At 30.0% G+C, this 18,071-nt stretch overlaps 2 protein-coding genes across 7 annotated transcripts in view; one reads left to right on the top strand and one right to left on the bottom strand.

Moving 5' to 3' along the window:
• The first annotated feature begins 1,030 nt into the window (after positions 1–1,030).
• Positions 1,031–2,170, top strand: osi (electron transfer flavoprotein regulatory factor orsai). The gene is made up of 2 exons (XM_077435980.1): positions 1,031–1,180; positions 1,269–2,170. The coding sequence occupies exons 1-2, from the start codon at positions 1,142–1,144 to the stop codon at positions 1,467–1,469; spliced, it is 240 nt and encodes a 79-aa protein (XP_077292106.1). The 5' UTR covers positions 1,031–1,141; the 3' UTR covers positions 1,470–2,170.
• Positions 2,171–5,738: 3,568 nt separating this feature from the next.
• Positions 5,739–18,071, bottom strand: part of LOC143915767 (synaptotagmin 1-like) — a 55,211-nt gene continuing 42,878 nt past the window's right edge. For 4 of the 6 annotated variants that reach the window (XM_077436570.1, XM_077436572.1, XM_077436571.1 and 1 more), the window contains exons 8-11: positions 9,523–9,640; positions 8,725–8,858; positions 6,028–6,233; positions 5,764–5,931 (exon numbers count right to left, since the gene is read on the bottom strand). In XM_077436570.1, coding sequence (XP_077292696.1) covers positions 6,042–6,233; positions 8,725–8,858; positions 9,523–9,640 — 444 coding nt within the window. In that variant the 3' untranslated portion in view covers positions 5,764–5,931; positions 6,028–6,041. Of the gene's footprint in view, positions 5,932–6,027; positions 6,234–8,724; positions 8,859–9,522; positions 9,641–18,071 lie in introns of all 6 variants that reach the window. The other 2 variants (XM_077436574.1, XM_077436575.1) reach the window with 2 other exon arrangements.

The following is an 18,071-nucleotide window of genomic DNA, read 5'->3' as shown; positions in this document are numbered from 1 at the left end:
GAGTTTTTCAGCTACGTACATACATATGTACTTCATCGGCAGTCACTAGTTATTCCGTATATGCGTAGGGACAAAACACTAACTAACATCGGTTTTCTCCCTCACACGCGATCTCACTCGCACGCATTAGGCCGAAGTGCTGTTCGGAGAACACATATTAGCGCGGTGCACAGGTTACGATGCTCTGTAATAGATGGATAAACATACAAATTCTTCGGCGAAAATGATGTCTCCTACAAAAATATTGGGAAATTAGTCAAATTTTGTTTCCATTTATCTGGAACAAATGCACCAGCCGAAGATTTTTTTACTTTGATGAATAATATATATATTGTATGGTGCTACTTTAGTATGCAGTTTACCTTTACATATCTACTTCAGTATGCGATCTACCTTAGCAAATTCCCTCTTCCCCTGAACCTTTAATTGACGTCCCTCATAAAAAATATAAAATATAGAAATAAAAAAGCTATAATCAATAGATTATTTACATTAGCTCAGTATACATATGTGCAGAATCTATATTAGTACTCCATAGATGCTCAAGAATTGGCCCAATGGGAAAACAATTTATTAAATTTTAATTTTTTAGACTCCACAACCTTGGTTTCAAGTTTACGTTAAGTTTGAAAAATTAAAACTATAATTTTACAAGATTTTTTAAAAATAATTTACAATGAACCTATATATATCGTACAAGTGTTAAATAACTTAACACACTTTTTTTTTCATATGTATGTATATAATCGAGTAAAAAAAATGAATGTAATTTGAACGCGAATTTCGATGATTTCGACTCGAGCCATAAAATCAGAACTCCACGTTCCTGGTTAATATATATATATTCAGAAAACTCTTCTGTTTCTTATTTTTTTATTACGAGTTTTAGGGAATGAAGTTTCAGGTTTCAAATTTATTTTTAGGAAAAGTAGATCTCTTATTTATTAAGCTTAAAAATTAAAGAGGCAAATAATTTTCGAATGGTCAATGACTGTAAATTTTCCCCTATTCACTTACTCATATTTCTTAGGAGTGCGTTTTATAAATTGTTGCACAATTTACTACGTATTGATTATGTTGGTAAAAGCGTTTATTTGACAGCTGTCATAGGTTTTGACGTTTCTACGAGACATAACAAGTCATGTCTCAAAGAGCTAAAGTTATAGATCTTTACAAAACCGTGAGCTAATTACAACACTTTTATATGCATATATATATAAAAATAAATATATTAGTCTCAATTAATCATCGCTAACAACATTTTTCAGATGCTCCATCTTGGTAAAGATTGGCATCAAGGCTATGACACTTTTCGCTTCAAATTGCACCGAGCCTTTTTGAAAAACAAAGACGAAACGGATCCCGCCAAAGTTGATAATATGATCAAACACGGCAAGTTCGTCATCAAAGAGATAGAAGCACTTTATATGCTGAAAAAATATCGCACACTGAAGAGAAGATATCACTAGACATATTGATTATTTAATTCTTAGCAAATTGTATATATGTATATTATATGTATGTTTATGTTGGTAATCGGACTATTTCGCACATTGCGATCGCGCACACGACAATCGTTGCCACGAAAATCGCGAATACGTAATATCTGGTACGATATTTCGCGTGGATAGCTCTCGATGGATGGAATTTTCGGGTGCCAGATGTTCCGTGATCCAGATTTTAGTGACGTGTGCGAGATCGCCTTGTGCGCAATAATCACCGAACGGTTTATTTTATTATATAATCAAAGACTGGTTGAGATTGATATTCATTGTGTGTTTATTGATCACATTGTACAATAAAAGAGATTCAATAAATTGTTTAAATCGTTGAAATATTTCTGTCGTTGTTAATGCGTTGAATAATGTAATACTTACTTATGATTTCAGTTCATAGCGAAACTATAGGGTAGAATATGTCGTCGAAATGTTTGGGAATATAGTGGATCGACGTGAACTTAGGTATAGTCTGATGTACTCTTTATTTTACAGAATTAGTTTGCAAGGCTTAGAAATGTGGAATTTAAAGTTTAAACAATTGAATGATGAGGACTTGTGTAGAAACATTTCAAAGAAATATTAAACTTTTTGTCTATCTTTTTTTTCTTTATTTTAGTTGTAATATTATGGATTATTTTTAACAGTAATAGATGTCATTGCATCCAGAGACTAAACAGAAAAAAAAATATGTGGGATATGGGTAACATGATTTTTTTCATATTTACACACGAACATTCACGCACAAGCAATAACAACCACTATACATACCCATAATATAAAAGAGTAACGTGTTAGTTTTTTTTTCAAAATAATGACATGTTTTATTTAATAATACATAAATAGGTTTATATATGTATATATATAATTATAATAATAAAATAATTCGTAAAAACAAATAATGCTACAATGAAGACTTTTCAATAAAGGACGAGTGATATGATTCATTATCCAATAATTTATATATTTATATCTACTGTTAACAAGTGAGGTTATATTTTTAAATATGGCATATGACGTATTTGATTTTATATATATATATAAAATTTCCAGACCGAGTCCTGTTCGACGACGAAGATTTTTGAACAGGGGCGGCTCGTGATTTTAAAAACAGTTGGGGCACTAGGAGACTGAAGCCCCCCCCATACATATTTATTTTTTTCCAAAAAAATTAACTTAATATATTTTTAGTAACATTGTATGCAAGGAAGATGACTTTTTTTTAACAAATTATCAAATTATCAGCAAAAATATGATTAATTAAAAATATTTAATGATAAAAATGAAGACTCGATTATGATTGGATATTAAACAAACCTTGCAATGTCATGTATGTATTTTTCGAATCGAATCGAGAATATAAACGACCGGAGGACACGTATTCAGCCCCAAAGAGAGCTTTACACAGTGAACTAAAAGCGACCCTCTGAATACGGCAATACGGCTCTTTTCTCTTTACCTTCACTGACCGACCAAACAAACCACTTGCTGGTGTCAGGTAAACTGACTTTACTTGCTATAGTAGCAGTGAACTTGCTAGAGTACTTGCAACTTTACTTAGAGTACTTGTCAGTTTACTTGCTAGAGTAGCAGGTAAGCTGATGCTGGCGACCACGGGACCGTAGTAGGTGAGCGACTGCCCCAAGCTTCATTACGAACTGGTTCTGCTCACACTATATTGTTTATGTATGGTGAATGCGACAATACATAGTGAGCAGTATAAATAAAACATTTCTTGAATCTTGACTATCAATCAATTGAATTGAATCACTGAAAATATATATATTTTTTGGGCTTTGGTGCAAACGATCGACAAGCGCCAGACAGACTGAACCACAGATTAACTGGATGGCTGCTTTAAACGCAATTCTCGACTTCACGAATGATAGATTGCACATCAAATGACGAGTAACCTTTCGATGTGCACAGATGCAATTATTAAAATTGAGTTGGATCTTTTTGGCGAGTTTAATAAGGCAAAATTCAGAATTAAAGTATCAGGAGCACAGAACGTATACAGGGTAGGTATGTCGGGACTTCGGGTAGATTTCGCTTAATGTAAGTGCGAGCAGTGCGCACGCATAAGGTTCACGTGTCGTTAATCTGTGGTTCATTCTGTCTGGCGCTTGTCGATCGTTTGCACCGCATTGATTTTTTTGATTAGGAGAAATGTGTGTGGGGCACTGCCCCAGTTGCTCTTAAAGACGAGCCGCCACTGTTTGAACGTACGTATGGTATATATAATATTATAGTTGAATTTTGCATAACAGGGTATGGGTCTACTTTAAATATATACTGTAATAATCTCAACAAATGTACATTTCACACGTTTACTTATAACTATACATTTTCAAGAAAGATAAACCACTTCAGTACACTCGCATCGGTTGTTTCTTTTTATATCATCGTTTAAAGTTTTGAAAATTTGATTATAATAAATAGATAGATATATAAACGATAATAAAATATATATGCAGGTGAACTTTAAGCAAACAGGTCATTGAAACTTTTACATTTTTTTTTTTTGATTAACAATTCCACACAATATTCATTCAATGTACACAAAAATATTGATGCATTCATTCAATATATGCATGCATATACATAATATAAACATACACAAATACATATTTTATGTTTGTATGTTTATACACTGTATATCATATAGGTTATTATTTTTTTTTGTAATATTTTTGTCGTAACATCAGTATAATATAATATGTTGAGTATACATTTCATTAAAATGGGATGATCTTTATATATAGATAAATATTAACAATAACTTCACCGTAAAAACGAAATGGTTAATATAATAATAGAATATATGGTGATTCACGATACATATATAACTATATTAACATAAATAATAAACTATACCACTGAATATCATATTATAAATATTTTAAAAAATAATTATCAAAATAAAACAAAATATTCTTATAAATATTAGAATAGCCCCAGCATTTCCTTATTACAATCTAAAAGAATACACTTTCCTAAATTCTTTTAATGTGATAGTAAAGTCAATTTTGTCAACACTTAACTCATTTTTTGGGCTTCAAAAGATTTTAACGACTATATTTAAGTATGCGCATATACATATTCATGTATATATATATATATATATATATATATATATATATATATATATATATATATATATATATATACGTGTGTATGACTACACAACAATATTATACGTATGTATATATGCACGTAAAAATGTTGTTTATATAATACATATCTATATTGTCTTGCTTCTACTCAGGCCATCTCACCAGTAAGTGAACTGTGCGAATTTTTTTTATTATTTATTTATTATTAATTTAATATATATAATATATATATGTATTTAATAGAGCAAACACAAGTGTTTCACTGATTTCATCATACTTTTTTTGTTGTTGTTAAAAATGAAAAACTTGTTAAAGTTTTCTTTAAATGTAAATTCTAATAGTGCGAGATACAAAACTATAATTTTTAATATACAAACAAAAATTAATTTACATATTTACCTGCTCATATTTTTAGCCTAAAATATGATTTTTTAATTTTACCTTTTGTGTGTATATTTCAAATAAAATTTTAATTTATATACATTTTTCATAAATAATTATGTTAATAATATAATACTCAAGTTTTTAATAACTTAAAATTTGCGAATTACACGAAATAAAAAATTCTAAATATGTAGATATAATAGTTTTTGATGACTTTACAAATATGTCCTTTTTATTTTATTCATATGTAGATAAAAATTGTCTATTCGGGAAATGTATTAATTATTTCGTAAATTTTATTAAAATATCTATTACTTTTTATTTGTCTTTCAAAATGTAATACATGTTTTTATTATTTTTTTATATTATATATATATGTATATATTTTTCATATTCATCAAAGGAATGTTTAATGAAAATTACACACGAATCAATATCATTTTTTTTCAACACATTTCTTTCAATATTTGTTCCTTTGTATTTTTATACATGACTAGTATACAAAGAAGCTAAATGGCAATTTATGCAAAATTAATTACTCGATTATCAATAAATATAATTTAATATAATACTTACAAAGCAAAGCATATAATATATATATATATATATATATATAATTTTACTAACACTGCTTATAATATACAGCTTTTACAAACATTTTTAAAACAAAATTTACATATTACAATTACGTAATAATAATTTTATCTGTATATATATATATAGTGAAAGAATAACAGCTTTTGTTGAAGCCATAAAAATCAGAAGTTCGTATATATATTTTTATTGATGATTTTTTCTTTAACAAAGGCTATATATGTATGTATAACTGCATTATCGCCATTGAACAAATAATCTTGCATATAGTGAATAAATTTTGAAGTCGAAGGAACAATTTAGAGTTATTGGTATTTCTTGTTTAGATTGGATGACTTTATCTGTAAACGGTGTTGAAAAACGATTATTCACAGTTGAAACTCAATGGTAAAAATTTCAACTCGTACTCGGCGACGGCTTACTATCTTTTTTATTACCTTTCATTTGTTGTTTAATCTTTCTTTTCGTCTTCGGGATCTTTCAACATGTGCCATTGTGCAATAGGTCTTCGTGGAGAAGCTAGCATATCAGACCAGTGGCGAAGCTCGGTGCCGGACGCGCTATAACCCAACACAACTTTACCGATTGGCTCCGATGTGCCGATGCGATCGTAGTCCACAACGGTTACCACAAGATTCACCTTCTACATATGGATAAAAATATTTACAAATATTAATAAACATACCAAAACGTTCCGGCGTATAAATCGTGCAGATACAATGTAACAATATATTTGAAGCGTATAAAAATATAAATTTCATCTATTTTATGCTAAATATTTGTAGCTTATCAAGTTTTTAAAAATATAATAGTATAAATAAAAAAGGCTTCGTATAAGATCTAAGCAATAATTCATTTTGTGAAAAGTCAAACAAACGTGTCATATTAAATGTTTGGTTGTGGCTATTTGCAGGTACTATATCTGCGAATAATTGGCTATTTGCAGGTACTATATCTGCGACAGGCGCAAAACCTTCTGCGCATGCGCGTGAACTTAAAATCTGATTATAATTTCTTACATTTAATGTATGCTAGACTTGTTTAATCAATCGTTCATTAATACATGAGGCAAATAAATTTCGCACGTTATTATAATAGATTTATATCATTTAGCTAGTTCGCGGCTTGTACTTGTATGTAGGTATTATACGTTGTATATGATAATAATTTTCTAACAATTAATAATATTAACTAATTTGGATTATATTTTTTACTCTACGTCACTTTACGAGTTCGAACTAAATTTTAAGAGGTTTAAAACAAAATTTTAACAGTAAACACGCTGACAGTGACAGTTCACGCGCATGCGCAGAAGGCTTTGCGCCTGTCGCAGATATAGTACCTGCAAATAGCCACAACCTAAATGTTTTCCTTATAGTGCTAAAAAAGTCCTACAAGTCACCGCTGTGTCAACACGTGTACATTGCTTTACGAAAACTTTATGAAAGGTTCGATTATTATTAAATAAACGCTAAATGTACATAAACTAGTTGACAATCAAAGGGTGGCGAAGGTTTAAAAATGTGATTGAGTTATAAAAAAATGATTTAAATCACTAAATTTGCACAAAATGAATTGTTTTATTATAATTTGCAATTGCATTTTACTACCCTAAGAAGATTGATTATTTTGATTAAGTTGTTATTCTGCTAAGAAAATTTTGTAGCTTGTATTAATATTAGATATAAGTCTTTGATATCAAAATATTGATAATTCGTAGAGCTTAGAAACACTACACGTGAAATATTAAAGAATTCATAATAAATATATTATCACTATTTTGACATAAAAGTTGCTTACATCCAATGAATTGCAATAAATGGTTTATGAAAAATGTGATATTTTAAATATGTTGTATTTTCATTTCATGCAGTAATGCTATATAATGGATAAATAGCAAAATTTTATTCTATAAGCATTTATTGAAAATGCCGATAATTTCAAGCATGCCTACGAGTTTAAACGAGTTCTTTTTCGTACGAGTGCTATACTTATATTGTATAATTTTTTATGTAGATGTGCTAGATATGTGTACTAGATGAAAATTAAGTTAATTTGATTTGTAAAAGTAAATAATGCACTAGGTTTAGAATGATATAAAAAAATAATACTAGAAAATAGTAAAGGAAAAATATACTTTCGTATAAAATAGCTAATAAGTAATATAAGTGTGCAGTTACAGAAGGAACTAAGTCTACAGAAAATAAATGTGAGGAAAATATAGAAGTATATAAATTTGACCATATGACCGATCGGCTTTGCAGTTACGAGGAGAGAAAAAGAGCTTAACCGTGCCGAATGCCCTTTTTTTCAATGTTTTGATCACAGCTTTACAAATTTGATTTAGTATTGCGACATCAAAAAGATGTAAACACATTACTTGACATATTCAAATAGTAATTTATAATTTTTTAAATTGCAAAATTAAACGAATTTTATTACAAAATTAGTAAAAAAGCAGCAATACTGCATTCAAACTAATTTATTTAAATATTTAATGAACGAATTATAATAAATCCGATAAGTTTTTCGTAGAAGTGAAGAAAGAAAATACACATTGTTTATAAAATAAAATTTGAAGAAAAATTCTATATACAGAGTTGATTAGACATAAATAAGATGAGATCAAAATCAAATATAAAAGGGATGTGTAAAAGAGTTCACTAATTGTACCTATTTTTTGATATTGTGTATGTGTCTTTGTGATATGTATTTGAATATTGTTTTCACTGTTTGCCTAAGATTATAACTTGATCATGAATATTTTCACCACCCAGATACCTTTGTCGGTAAATATCACGTAAAATTTGATTTTAATCAAACTTCACCATGAATACGCTTACTCGTTTTGTCTTTAAGACTTAAGAAGATGCAAAAATTCAATGAAAACTGTAACCATCGTACAGCAAGTTGTAAAATTGAGACATCTCATGTACACATTCGGCAGACGGCTTACGGCGCTGTACCATTTGAAAATAGCGATGTAAGCAATACACGGCCATTCGAAATGTACGGCGAATTCGAAAACTGTGCGAAATTGTGCGATGAGAGTCTCACTTTGACAATAATATATGTTTATTATTTTAAAGGGCACCCGGCCCGACGGCTCTGCTCTGATGTTTCTCAGCTCGTACCTGTATTTGCTCAAACGGCACTTCGAAAGTGAAAGACTCGTTGTAATATGGATTAAGGGTGCATTTTTTGATGCTCGTCTTCTTTTTCTTCAGTCGTTTTCCATTTTGCATCAACGCGATTTTCACATACGGATCTGAAAGTAAAATCAAACGAATTTGTAAATTTTGTTATGCAAACTCAAGGCATTCAACTTGACAAAAATAAATGGTTGTGGCTATTTGCAGGTACTATATCTTCGAATTATTGGCTATTTGCAGGTACTATACTAGACAAGCGCAAAGCCTTCTGCGCATCCGATTATAATTTCTTACATTTAATTTATGCTAGACTTGTTTAATCAATCGTTCATTATACATGAGGCAAATAAATTTCGCACGTTATTATAATAGATTTATATCATTTAGCTAGTTCGCGGCTTGTACTTGTATGTAGGTATTATACGTTGTATATGATAATAATTTTCTAAAAATTAATAATATTAACTAATTTGGATTATATTTTTTACTCTACGTCACTTTACGAGTTCGAACTAAATTTTAAGAGGTTTAAAACAAAATTTTAACAGTAAACACGCTGACAGTAACAGTTCACGCGCATGCGCAGAAGGCTTTGCGCCTGTTGCAGATATAGTACCTGCAAATAGCCACAACCAAAATAAATTTGATAATAGTATACAGAGTGGGGCGAAATCAATTAGACCATTGGTTTTGAACAAATATTGTTTTTCTTGGAGAGTATTTAATTATATATGTTATGAATTGGTTATTTGTGAAGTGTAAACTAAGTATTTACATTACCTGAAAGACCACCGACGTCCATTTTCTTCAGATTTTTAGCTTCCAGTATAACTACAGTGAGTTTTCCTGCAGTGGGTACATAGCGCAAAGAGAAGCATATATCCCCGAGCTTATTATCCTGTAATATTCCATCTATTTGCTTAGAGTGATCATTAACATGGTTAAATATATTTTATGTATATAATATATTAAATTCGTATACGTTTACATAAAATGAATAATATATATATATATATCTATATTAAATATAAATAAGTAAAGTATACAATCAAATATATTTTTATTGAAGTGTAATTGGTAGAATATATGTATATATAAATAATTTTATTTATTTATAATATGATTATTGAGTAATGTGTAATGTGAGTGATTTGTTTTATATATTTTTTAATTATTTAAGCACAGCGAAATCCCGTCATGATGTTCCTATATTATCTTGCATAAGATTTTGTGTTGGAGCATATATAATAAATGTAACAATCCTCAATTTCATTTGAGAAGGAAATACAAAACTTTACACTATTGGTAAATATTTCAATAACGATCCAAAAGCTATAGTCCAATCTCAGGATAATGGAAGTTATTATATATACATATATATAAATTTAGAACGCATTTATTTACAAATAGCAAAAGCGTACGTATCTCGAGTAAATGAAATGAGGTATAATAAATGCCTAATAAAGCCAGTATTTATAATGGCTAGCTATTTGCAATACTGTCCACCTTCAGGTTGAAATAAAAATGTATAACAATTATGCTTCTTTCTATCAATAAATTAAGAATGAATAAAAATTCTCATTGACCTAAAATTTCTTTAAATTCTTACGTTTTGTGTCTAGATATAGAATACATAGATACGCCCTGACACTCTAAGCCGATCACCCTGTTGGTGCATGCACACACAAAAAAAGTACAGTGCATGCACACTCTCTCTCAGTAGCTAGTTAGCTTCTAAGTCGGAAGGTCGATTGACATTTTTCGAAAATGCCAACGTATTCAGTGAAATTGTGTTACAATTACTCAAGAAAACATAAAAAGGTGGATGCATCATATATCATAATTAAGAATTAATATATAATGTCTTCAATTATAGTAGTATTTTAACATATAATGAAATATCGGCGCATGTTTATGCAGTGATGGAACAGCGGTCAACAACCTCTGCCACAGGTGTCTCTAAATGCACGCGTATATCTTGTTGGCACTGAAGGAAATTCAGAAATCGACATTAAGTTTAAAACTACAAACAATGAACTAAATATTAAAGTGTCAGCCTTAAAATTGATCCTTGTGGAAGTTACTAATGTTTAAATATTGTAATAGTAAATGATGGTTTTATTATAGTAACATACATTTGTAGTTTAATATAGTGTGTATAGCTAAATATTTTTTTTATTAATATGGCTTTATTAGTTTGGTTTACTGGCACGCGGGGTGTCCAATATAATAAAGTTATAAATAAAATAAAGCTTCAGTGCATGTACATAAACTGGTTGCAGACCACTGCCGACCACTGCTGGAAGTTCCCGTTTTTTGCGTTCCTTCCTTTTTTTTCACCACTTCCCCGCTAGTTAAACCCCCCGCACCCCTCAGTTAGTGGTGACAAGATCTCCAACGAAATTTGTATGTAATGGCATATCTAGGTTATTCTACATCTATGGTTTTGTGATTTATTTTTAAATTCACCGTTAGATTGAGACGATTTTAGCATTTAACAGTCATTGTGAATAATGGTTGGTATTAGGCGTTCGTTAGTATTTTTTTGCAAGTATATACATAAATGTAGGAATCGTATTCGGAATTTGTATCTGTCTATATAATAATTAAATTAAACGATATGCTAATTTAGTTTGATGAGACTGAGAGATTCGTTTATAAAATATGATTGAATGTCAAAAATTTCAATTGTGACGATAGAGAATAAATCAAAGAATTATTATCGAGAAACACTAGATGAAGACAGTAAAATCAAAAATAAAAATTGTTCAGTGAAGTAATAGGAAGAGAAGGACAGTACAAAAATTATATAAAAGGTATATCGAAATAGAAGAAGTAGAGCGGGATTATTTTTAAAGGGCGTACAGAAAATCAAGGCAAGGGTACACACACCGACATATAATTCGTATTTTGATTTGAATTTAAAAAATACATATTTTTGGAAAAGGCAGGGCAAGGGGGGGGGGTCGGGGTGGAAATTTACAACACATTTTTGGTTGTTGAATAATATGAAATGTAAATAAATAGCATCTGGTGATTACCTAGAAGCAAATACCCACTGGTGATAATGAATAGACAGTATTTGGCTTTTAAAAATTTAACCACACATACTATATATGTACACAATTTTAGCCAATCTCTATGCACAACATTGAACGTAATGAATTTAAATGTTGACGGTAAACTAAATACTGTCCATCAACCACCGTGAGACAAAACACAGGGAGGTCATCAACAAAATATATAATGAATATATAATTGCAACTTCTAAACGCACATTTTGACAACCACATTTAATCACAATAAAATAAAACATCCAATTATATATAAAATATGTATATATATAATATATAAACAATAATACCATACTTTTTAATATTTGCATGTGAAGTCAACTTGTTAACTTGTATGAAACAATGACTTCCTAATGTTTAAACATTCAACCGGTGGCTTACAGACACCACCACTGTCATTTTAATAATTCAATATAATAACAATATTAAAATACGAACACCCAGCTCAAACCAGCCTCTCATTGTATATATATATATTGATTTCTCTAGTGACAAAAAATAAAATAACTAATATGCTATATCTACATAATATATGATAATAATAACAAATAAACGTAATGATAACATGATATTTCTCAATTGATAAATTGTTCAATGCATGAGGCTGTGTTATGAAAATTAAGATTCATCTACACTCGTACTGACCGTGGTGGAAAATTAAGCACTCAAAAATGCAACCTATGATAATTTTTCTGTCATTTGAATGGGAAAGAAAGTACACAAGAATCACCATACGAATAATTATAAAGAGTCACAATTTGAAGTATGGAATTTTCCATCGTAGTCCGCACCGATCTACACCAACATTTCAGTTTATATATATATGAACTATGTCTATATATAAATATATAAATTAAATGAAAATGAATTTAATATTTGTTGGTATTTAACTCACAGTACTGCAGACATCCCCGGCTAACTATTTAAACATGACACAATACACAGACACTTTTACAACGTATGTATATATTTATAGTTAAAAAAAAGTATACACATATACACAACAGTTGTGGACATTCAATACACTTGATAATAATACATATACATATATAATATAATAATAATATTCATTAAAAGTTACAAGCAGTGCATAATTCACTTACCGTATTGTTAATATCTAAAACGGCTACGTCAAAAAATTTAGCAAATAAACTAACATACATACCTGCAATTGAAGAAAATATACACATATACATATATATATGTATATATATATATATATATATATATATATATATATATATACATATATACGCAGTGTCGGTTTTAGGGGGGGGGCTGGGTCGGGCCGCGCCCGAGGGCGCCGAGTATGTTGGGGCGCCACTCCATGCACCGAAGGCGCTTTAAAATTTAAAATAGGGCGCCAAAGACCATAAAAAATTTTATATTTAAGTGCTAAAGGCGAAACTTAAATTGATATTTTAAATTGAAACTTATCTCCGGTCTACAATGTCACAATTTTCTAGGGGCGCTTAGAAAAAATTGACCGAGGGCGCCACAGGGTGTAAGGCCGGCACTGTATATACGTACATACACATACATAATATAAATATATATATGTAAATAGGCATACTTTGTATTAGAGCTTAAATACATAATATCAGCGTGATTTAGCAGATACCAAGTTCGATATTTTAGTATGCTAAAGTTTTAATACATTTGCGAGCTTTCAATGAAATGGGTTAAATGATTATTTAGTAGTTACTATAATTATTATTATATCATACAGAGTATGACTTTATAAGTGAAATAATTCAACACAAAACACGTATACGCACACACACATACATGCATACATACATATTATAATCGTTCAAATATTCATAGTGTCGTAAAATTTTTAATCTATTTTGTATTATTCTGCCGGTAACGACTTTTAATATGTATGTACATAAATGTAGATAGGAGGGTCGTTTTTTTAAATAGGAATCGTTTGCATATATTATATTAAACAATGCAAGTTGATACTTCTGAATGCAAGATGGTTGGAAACGTGTCTATACTTGTTTGTAATGTTGTCAGTTAAATCTGAATTCTTGAATGTTCCGGATTCTGTTTTCTTATAGTAATTTTCCCCATGTTTATTATAAATTCCACCGTTTGACTATTTTCATAATAATGGTTCTGACATTTATAAGAGAGTATTGGCAAGCTCGTCTTCCAATCAGTGGTGTAACTACTATGATGCAAGCAGAGAAATGTAATAATATTAATATAAGTGGCTTTAGGTGTTCTTTTGTTGTCAAGTGACATTCTGTCCACGGACAGATCTAAATAATGTTAGCATCAGTCGTATTTGACGCTTGGTGGTCGATGTATGTCCGATAAAAACTTCTCTGTTTGTTTATATTACTCGCAAGATGGGCAAGCATCGGTGAAAATTGCACAATACATTCAAAAACACAATTAACAACATGGGATACATTTTTATAAGTAAATTGATCCGATTGTATTCCGTGCGATGTAGCGTATTTACGTACCGCGTAAAATTGACAACAATTATTTATTCGTAAGGGCCCCTCTATTCTTATTACATCTCTCTGCTGAAAACGGTCAAATATATATTCAAAAAAATTCAGACTTTGCGAACTTATAATATTAAGATGAAGAAATTCAGAAAATGTCTATAAAATATGTGATTATTAAAGCCCGGGCCCAGAAGGTGCCGCGTATTGTTCAAATGTTGTAAATGCATTGTTAAAGGTTTGCCGAACCTTTTTCACAAAGGATTTACAACAATGGAACAATGAGCGGCCTCTTGGCTATCCTACCTCTATTATATATAATAAAATATGCAGAATTTTAACATTTACATATCGGCTAGCAACAGGGTTGCCAAGATTTCAAAATTACAGATCGGGACAATCACTATATCGCACGATAAAAAAAAGAAGTTAAAGAATTAATGAATAAATTATGAAAAAATACATTGTTTTAATTAAATTATAATGTATGTAAATAAATACATATATAGATATGTGTAAAGGAGAGAAGATATAAGAAATAGTCACATAATAATCCACAGTTATTAAAATATATTGGAAACAATTACACGAATTAAGTTTTGATTTAAATTCAAACATTTAGCTTGTTTCAAAATATGTTTGCCATCTTTGCTTGATAAAATTTTCTAAAGTCAATTACAATTTTTTGTATTAATTAAGTTTCAATGGTTTTTAATAATAATCTGTTTCTGCAATTGCACTCATTAGAATAAATATTATTTCGGAAATTGCATTGGAATGTGGAATTGAAAGTATGTGGGCCACAATTTTATACCAACTATTATTGTAAGCGGAATGATATTATCATATTATCAGTTTCTCATATATTGTTTTTTTCTTATTTGCTTCAGTTATATTCAGTAAAAATGTATTTAATAAAGAAACATCTTCGTATTGAAGGTCAACATTGCAAGTCATATTAAATAATTTTGTTAATTCTTCAATTCATGAAAATTCAGTTTTCATGTTTGGTTTAAGGACAAGATTTGAATGGATTGAAATTTGTTATTGCTGTTGAAGTCAAACCATTTATATATACACATAAATTTTTGTATATACATATGCACATTTTGTTAAGTCGGGATTTTCAGAGGCAATACGGGATTTGTCTGTTGAACTCGGGACAGTCCCGCTCAAATAGGGACGTCTGGCAACCCTGGCTAGGAAGGACAATGAAAGTTAATTTATTTTATTAAAAAAAAAAATGAGCACCCTTTGATAACTTTGGCATGGGGTCAAATTTTTCTAGTCACGTCACGGCTCCCAATCCGGAAACTGCTTCGTTGTAAATGGATATTATGTTAACACATTCAGCCCGGCGCATGATTTCATACGTTTGCCCATGTGGCGGCAGTGTCACGGCATTAAATCACTTTATATAATGAGTTGTCCCTAAATCTTTAGAATTTTATAGAAATTTTAGTGTTGGGGTGCTCAATGAAGTGGAACCGTAAAATTATAGTCTGCTATAGCACTATACGCGTGGCCACCGGTGGTACACGCCGGGTTGAACGTGTTAAAAATAGTTTAATATGTGTTTAAAATTAAAACGCATTGTTATCAGTTCACGAGAAAACGATTCTTACTTAAAAAAAGAACCTCTTATAAAGTGAGATATTCCTATATAGCGTCATATTGTGCTTTGCGTAAATGCGCATGCGCGAATAGAGTATGAATACGTCCATATAATGTACCAAAGAATACTATCCGCACTTGCAGGACACCTGCAGGATACGGATCGTGCTGGATAGGTATGAACAGACCTATAAACGTGTATTGATATTAAATAAAATAAAATCGTATTCAGAATGATTGTACATTCACTATGATAAAAAATAAAGGTAGTTTTATTTTTATATGTTTTTTTATCGGATGATAATATTTGGAAATTAATTAATGATAAGAAAAATAATATATAAAAATAACTAATTATAAGATATAAATTATAAAATCAAGTGTATATTGTCAATATATAATATAATATATAACAAAAAAGAACAATGAATAACTACACAACGAACGTGCAACATCCACCGGTTATCATGCTGCAGCCGCTCAACTAAATACCACAGAAAATGATAACTAATGATAATAAAAAGGGCCCATTCAAAGGGACAAAACAGAGTATGAAAAGGTTAAGAACATGTAAGAAAGTAATAGTGATAATTATTGTATAAGGTGGGTTATATAAGAATAATAATTAAAATTAATAGGAAGAAAATCTAAGAAATTATTTGTTAACTTTATAATTATCAAAAAATCTCTCAGAGTACTTGACAAAAATGTATTATATATATATATGATATATTAAATAAAATAAATAAATAAAATACAGAAGAAATACTGGCCTTCATTTCAATGAAACCATGTTGCATAGTTCTAATAGCTGTGTAGTTAAGGCGTGTATTTCTATCGAAAATACATGGATTAAGACACAACTTTCTTTTTTAATTATTATTTTTTTTTTGGATTTGAATTTGTTCTGCTAAATCATATTTCCGAAATTGTGTTGTATTATCATGTTGAAAGGAATTTTATCGAAAAATGCTTATCTTCATTTTTTTTTTAATATTATTTTATGTACCATGTAATTTTTGATGTATTCAGTTTGACTGTTTTATTATAAATCGTGTCGGGTGTCTTTTTGTTGGATGCGAAATTAATTTCTGTAAATATGTAAACGTGACACCGAAACGCACACGATTTATGATAAAAGATTGTAAATCTGAAATAATCGGTACTTTTTGTATGTCTGTTGGTATGTAAAGTTATGTCCATCTTGTCGTTAAATAATACTTACGTGAATGATCGTTTCGATTGTATTTGAAGCGTCATGCAAATTGTCGAGGACACAACCAAACACAGCCACAAGCAGAGCAGAGAAAATATGAGGGAAAAGAGAAAAACATTTCCAGTAAATACAATATGTCAATAAAATGTAATAATGATATAAATTATGAGGATAGAATATAAAAGTCACATCATACATTCTCAAAATAATACCAATTGCATACATTAATTGATCCACAGCTTTACTAATTCATGAATATATAAATAGATAAAATAATATTTAAGCACACCATCATATAATAAATATTTATGACAAAACGTATACATACATATATACAGGGGCGGTTCGTGACTCTAAAAACAGGTGGGGCACGAGAAGGCTAAGTCCCTCCACTCCCCCCCTTCTACATATTTATTTTTTGTACAAAAAAATGAAATTTATATATTTTTAGTGACATTTTATTAAAAGAAAACGACTTTTATTAACAAATTATCGATTTCGTTCATTATGTGTTCTGCAAAAGCAATATAAAAATAAAATTGTCATATTGTGATTGACAATTGTAGCATGCCTTCTAAAATATAATTGAAATGTCAAAGATCGTGTATTTTCGAATCGTATAGAAAATATAGACGATCGGGGCTGACGTATTCTGTATCACAGGATATTTTTAGATGTCGCTGTGAAGAAACCAACATTAATTTCGATCCATAGCCTTAAAAACGAAGGAACGCGCACCGGTGCGCTTATGGCGATGAAGTGGTTAACGCTAAATATATACGCTTAATGGTAGCGTATATATTTAGCACCACTGCGATCGCTGGTTCGATTCACCAAAAAACTGCTGGTTAGATTTGGGGGTTTGTGACTCCAAATCGATCGTTTCTCTATCAGAGTTTGCCAATTTTATCTGATCGTTGTTGAAACGATTCCTGAAAATTGGTAATATATCCTTTCCTG

The sequence above is a fragment of the Arctopsyche grandis genome, chromosome 8, assembly GCF_051622035.1.
Source record: "Arctopsyche grandis isolate Sample6627 chromosome 8, ASM5162203v2, whole genome shotgun sequence".
Lineage (NCBI taxonomy): Eukaryota > Metazoa > Arthropoda > Insecta > Trichoptera > Hydropsychidae > Arctopsyche > Arctopsyche grandis.
Note: the sequence above shows the minus strand (reverse complement) of the source record. Positions and strands in the feature narration are given on the sequence as shown.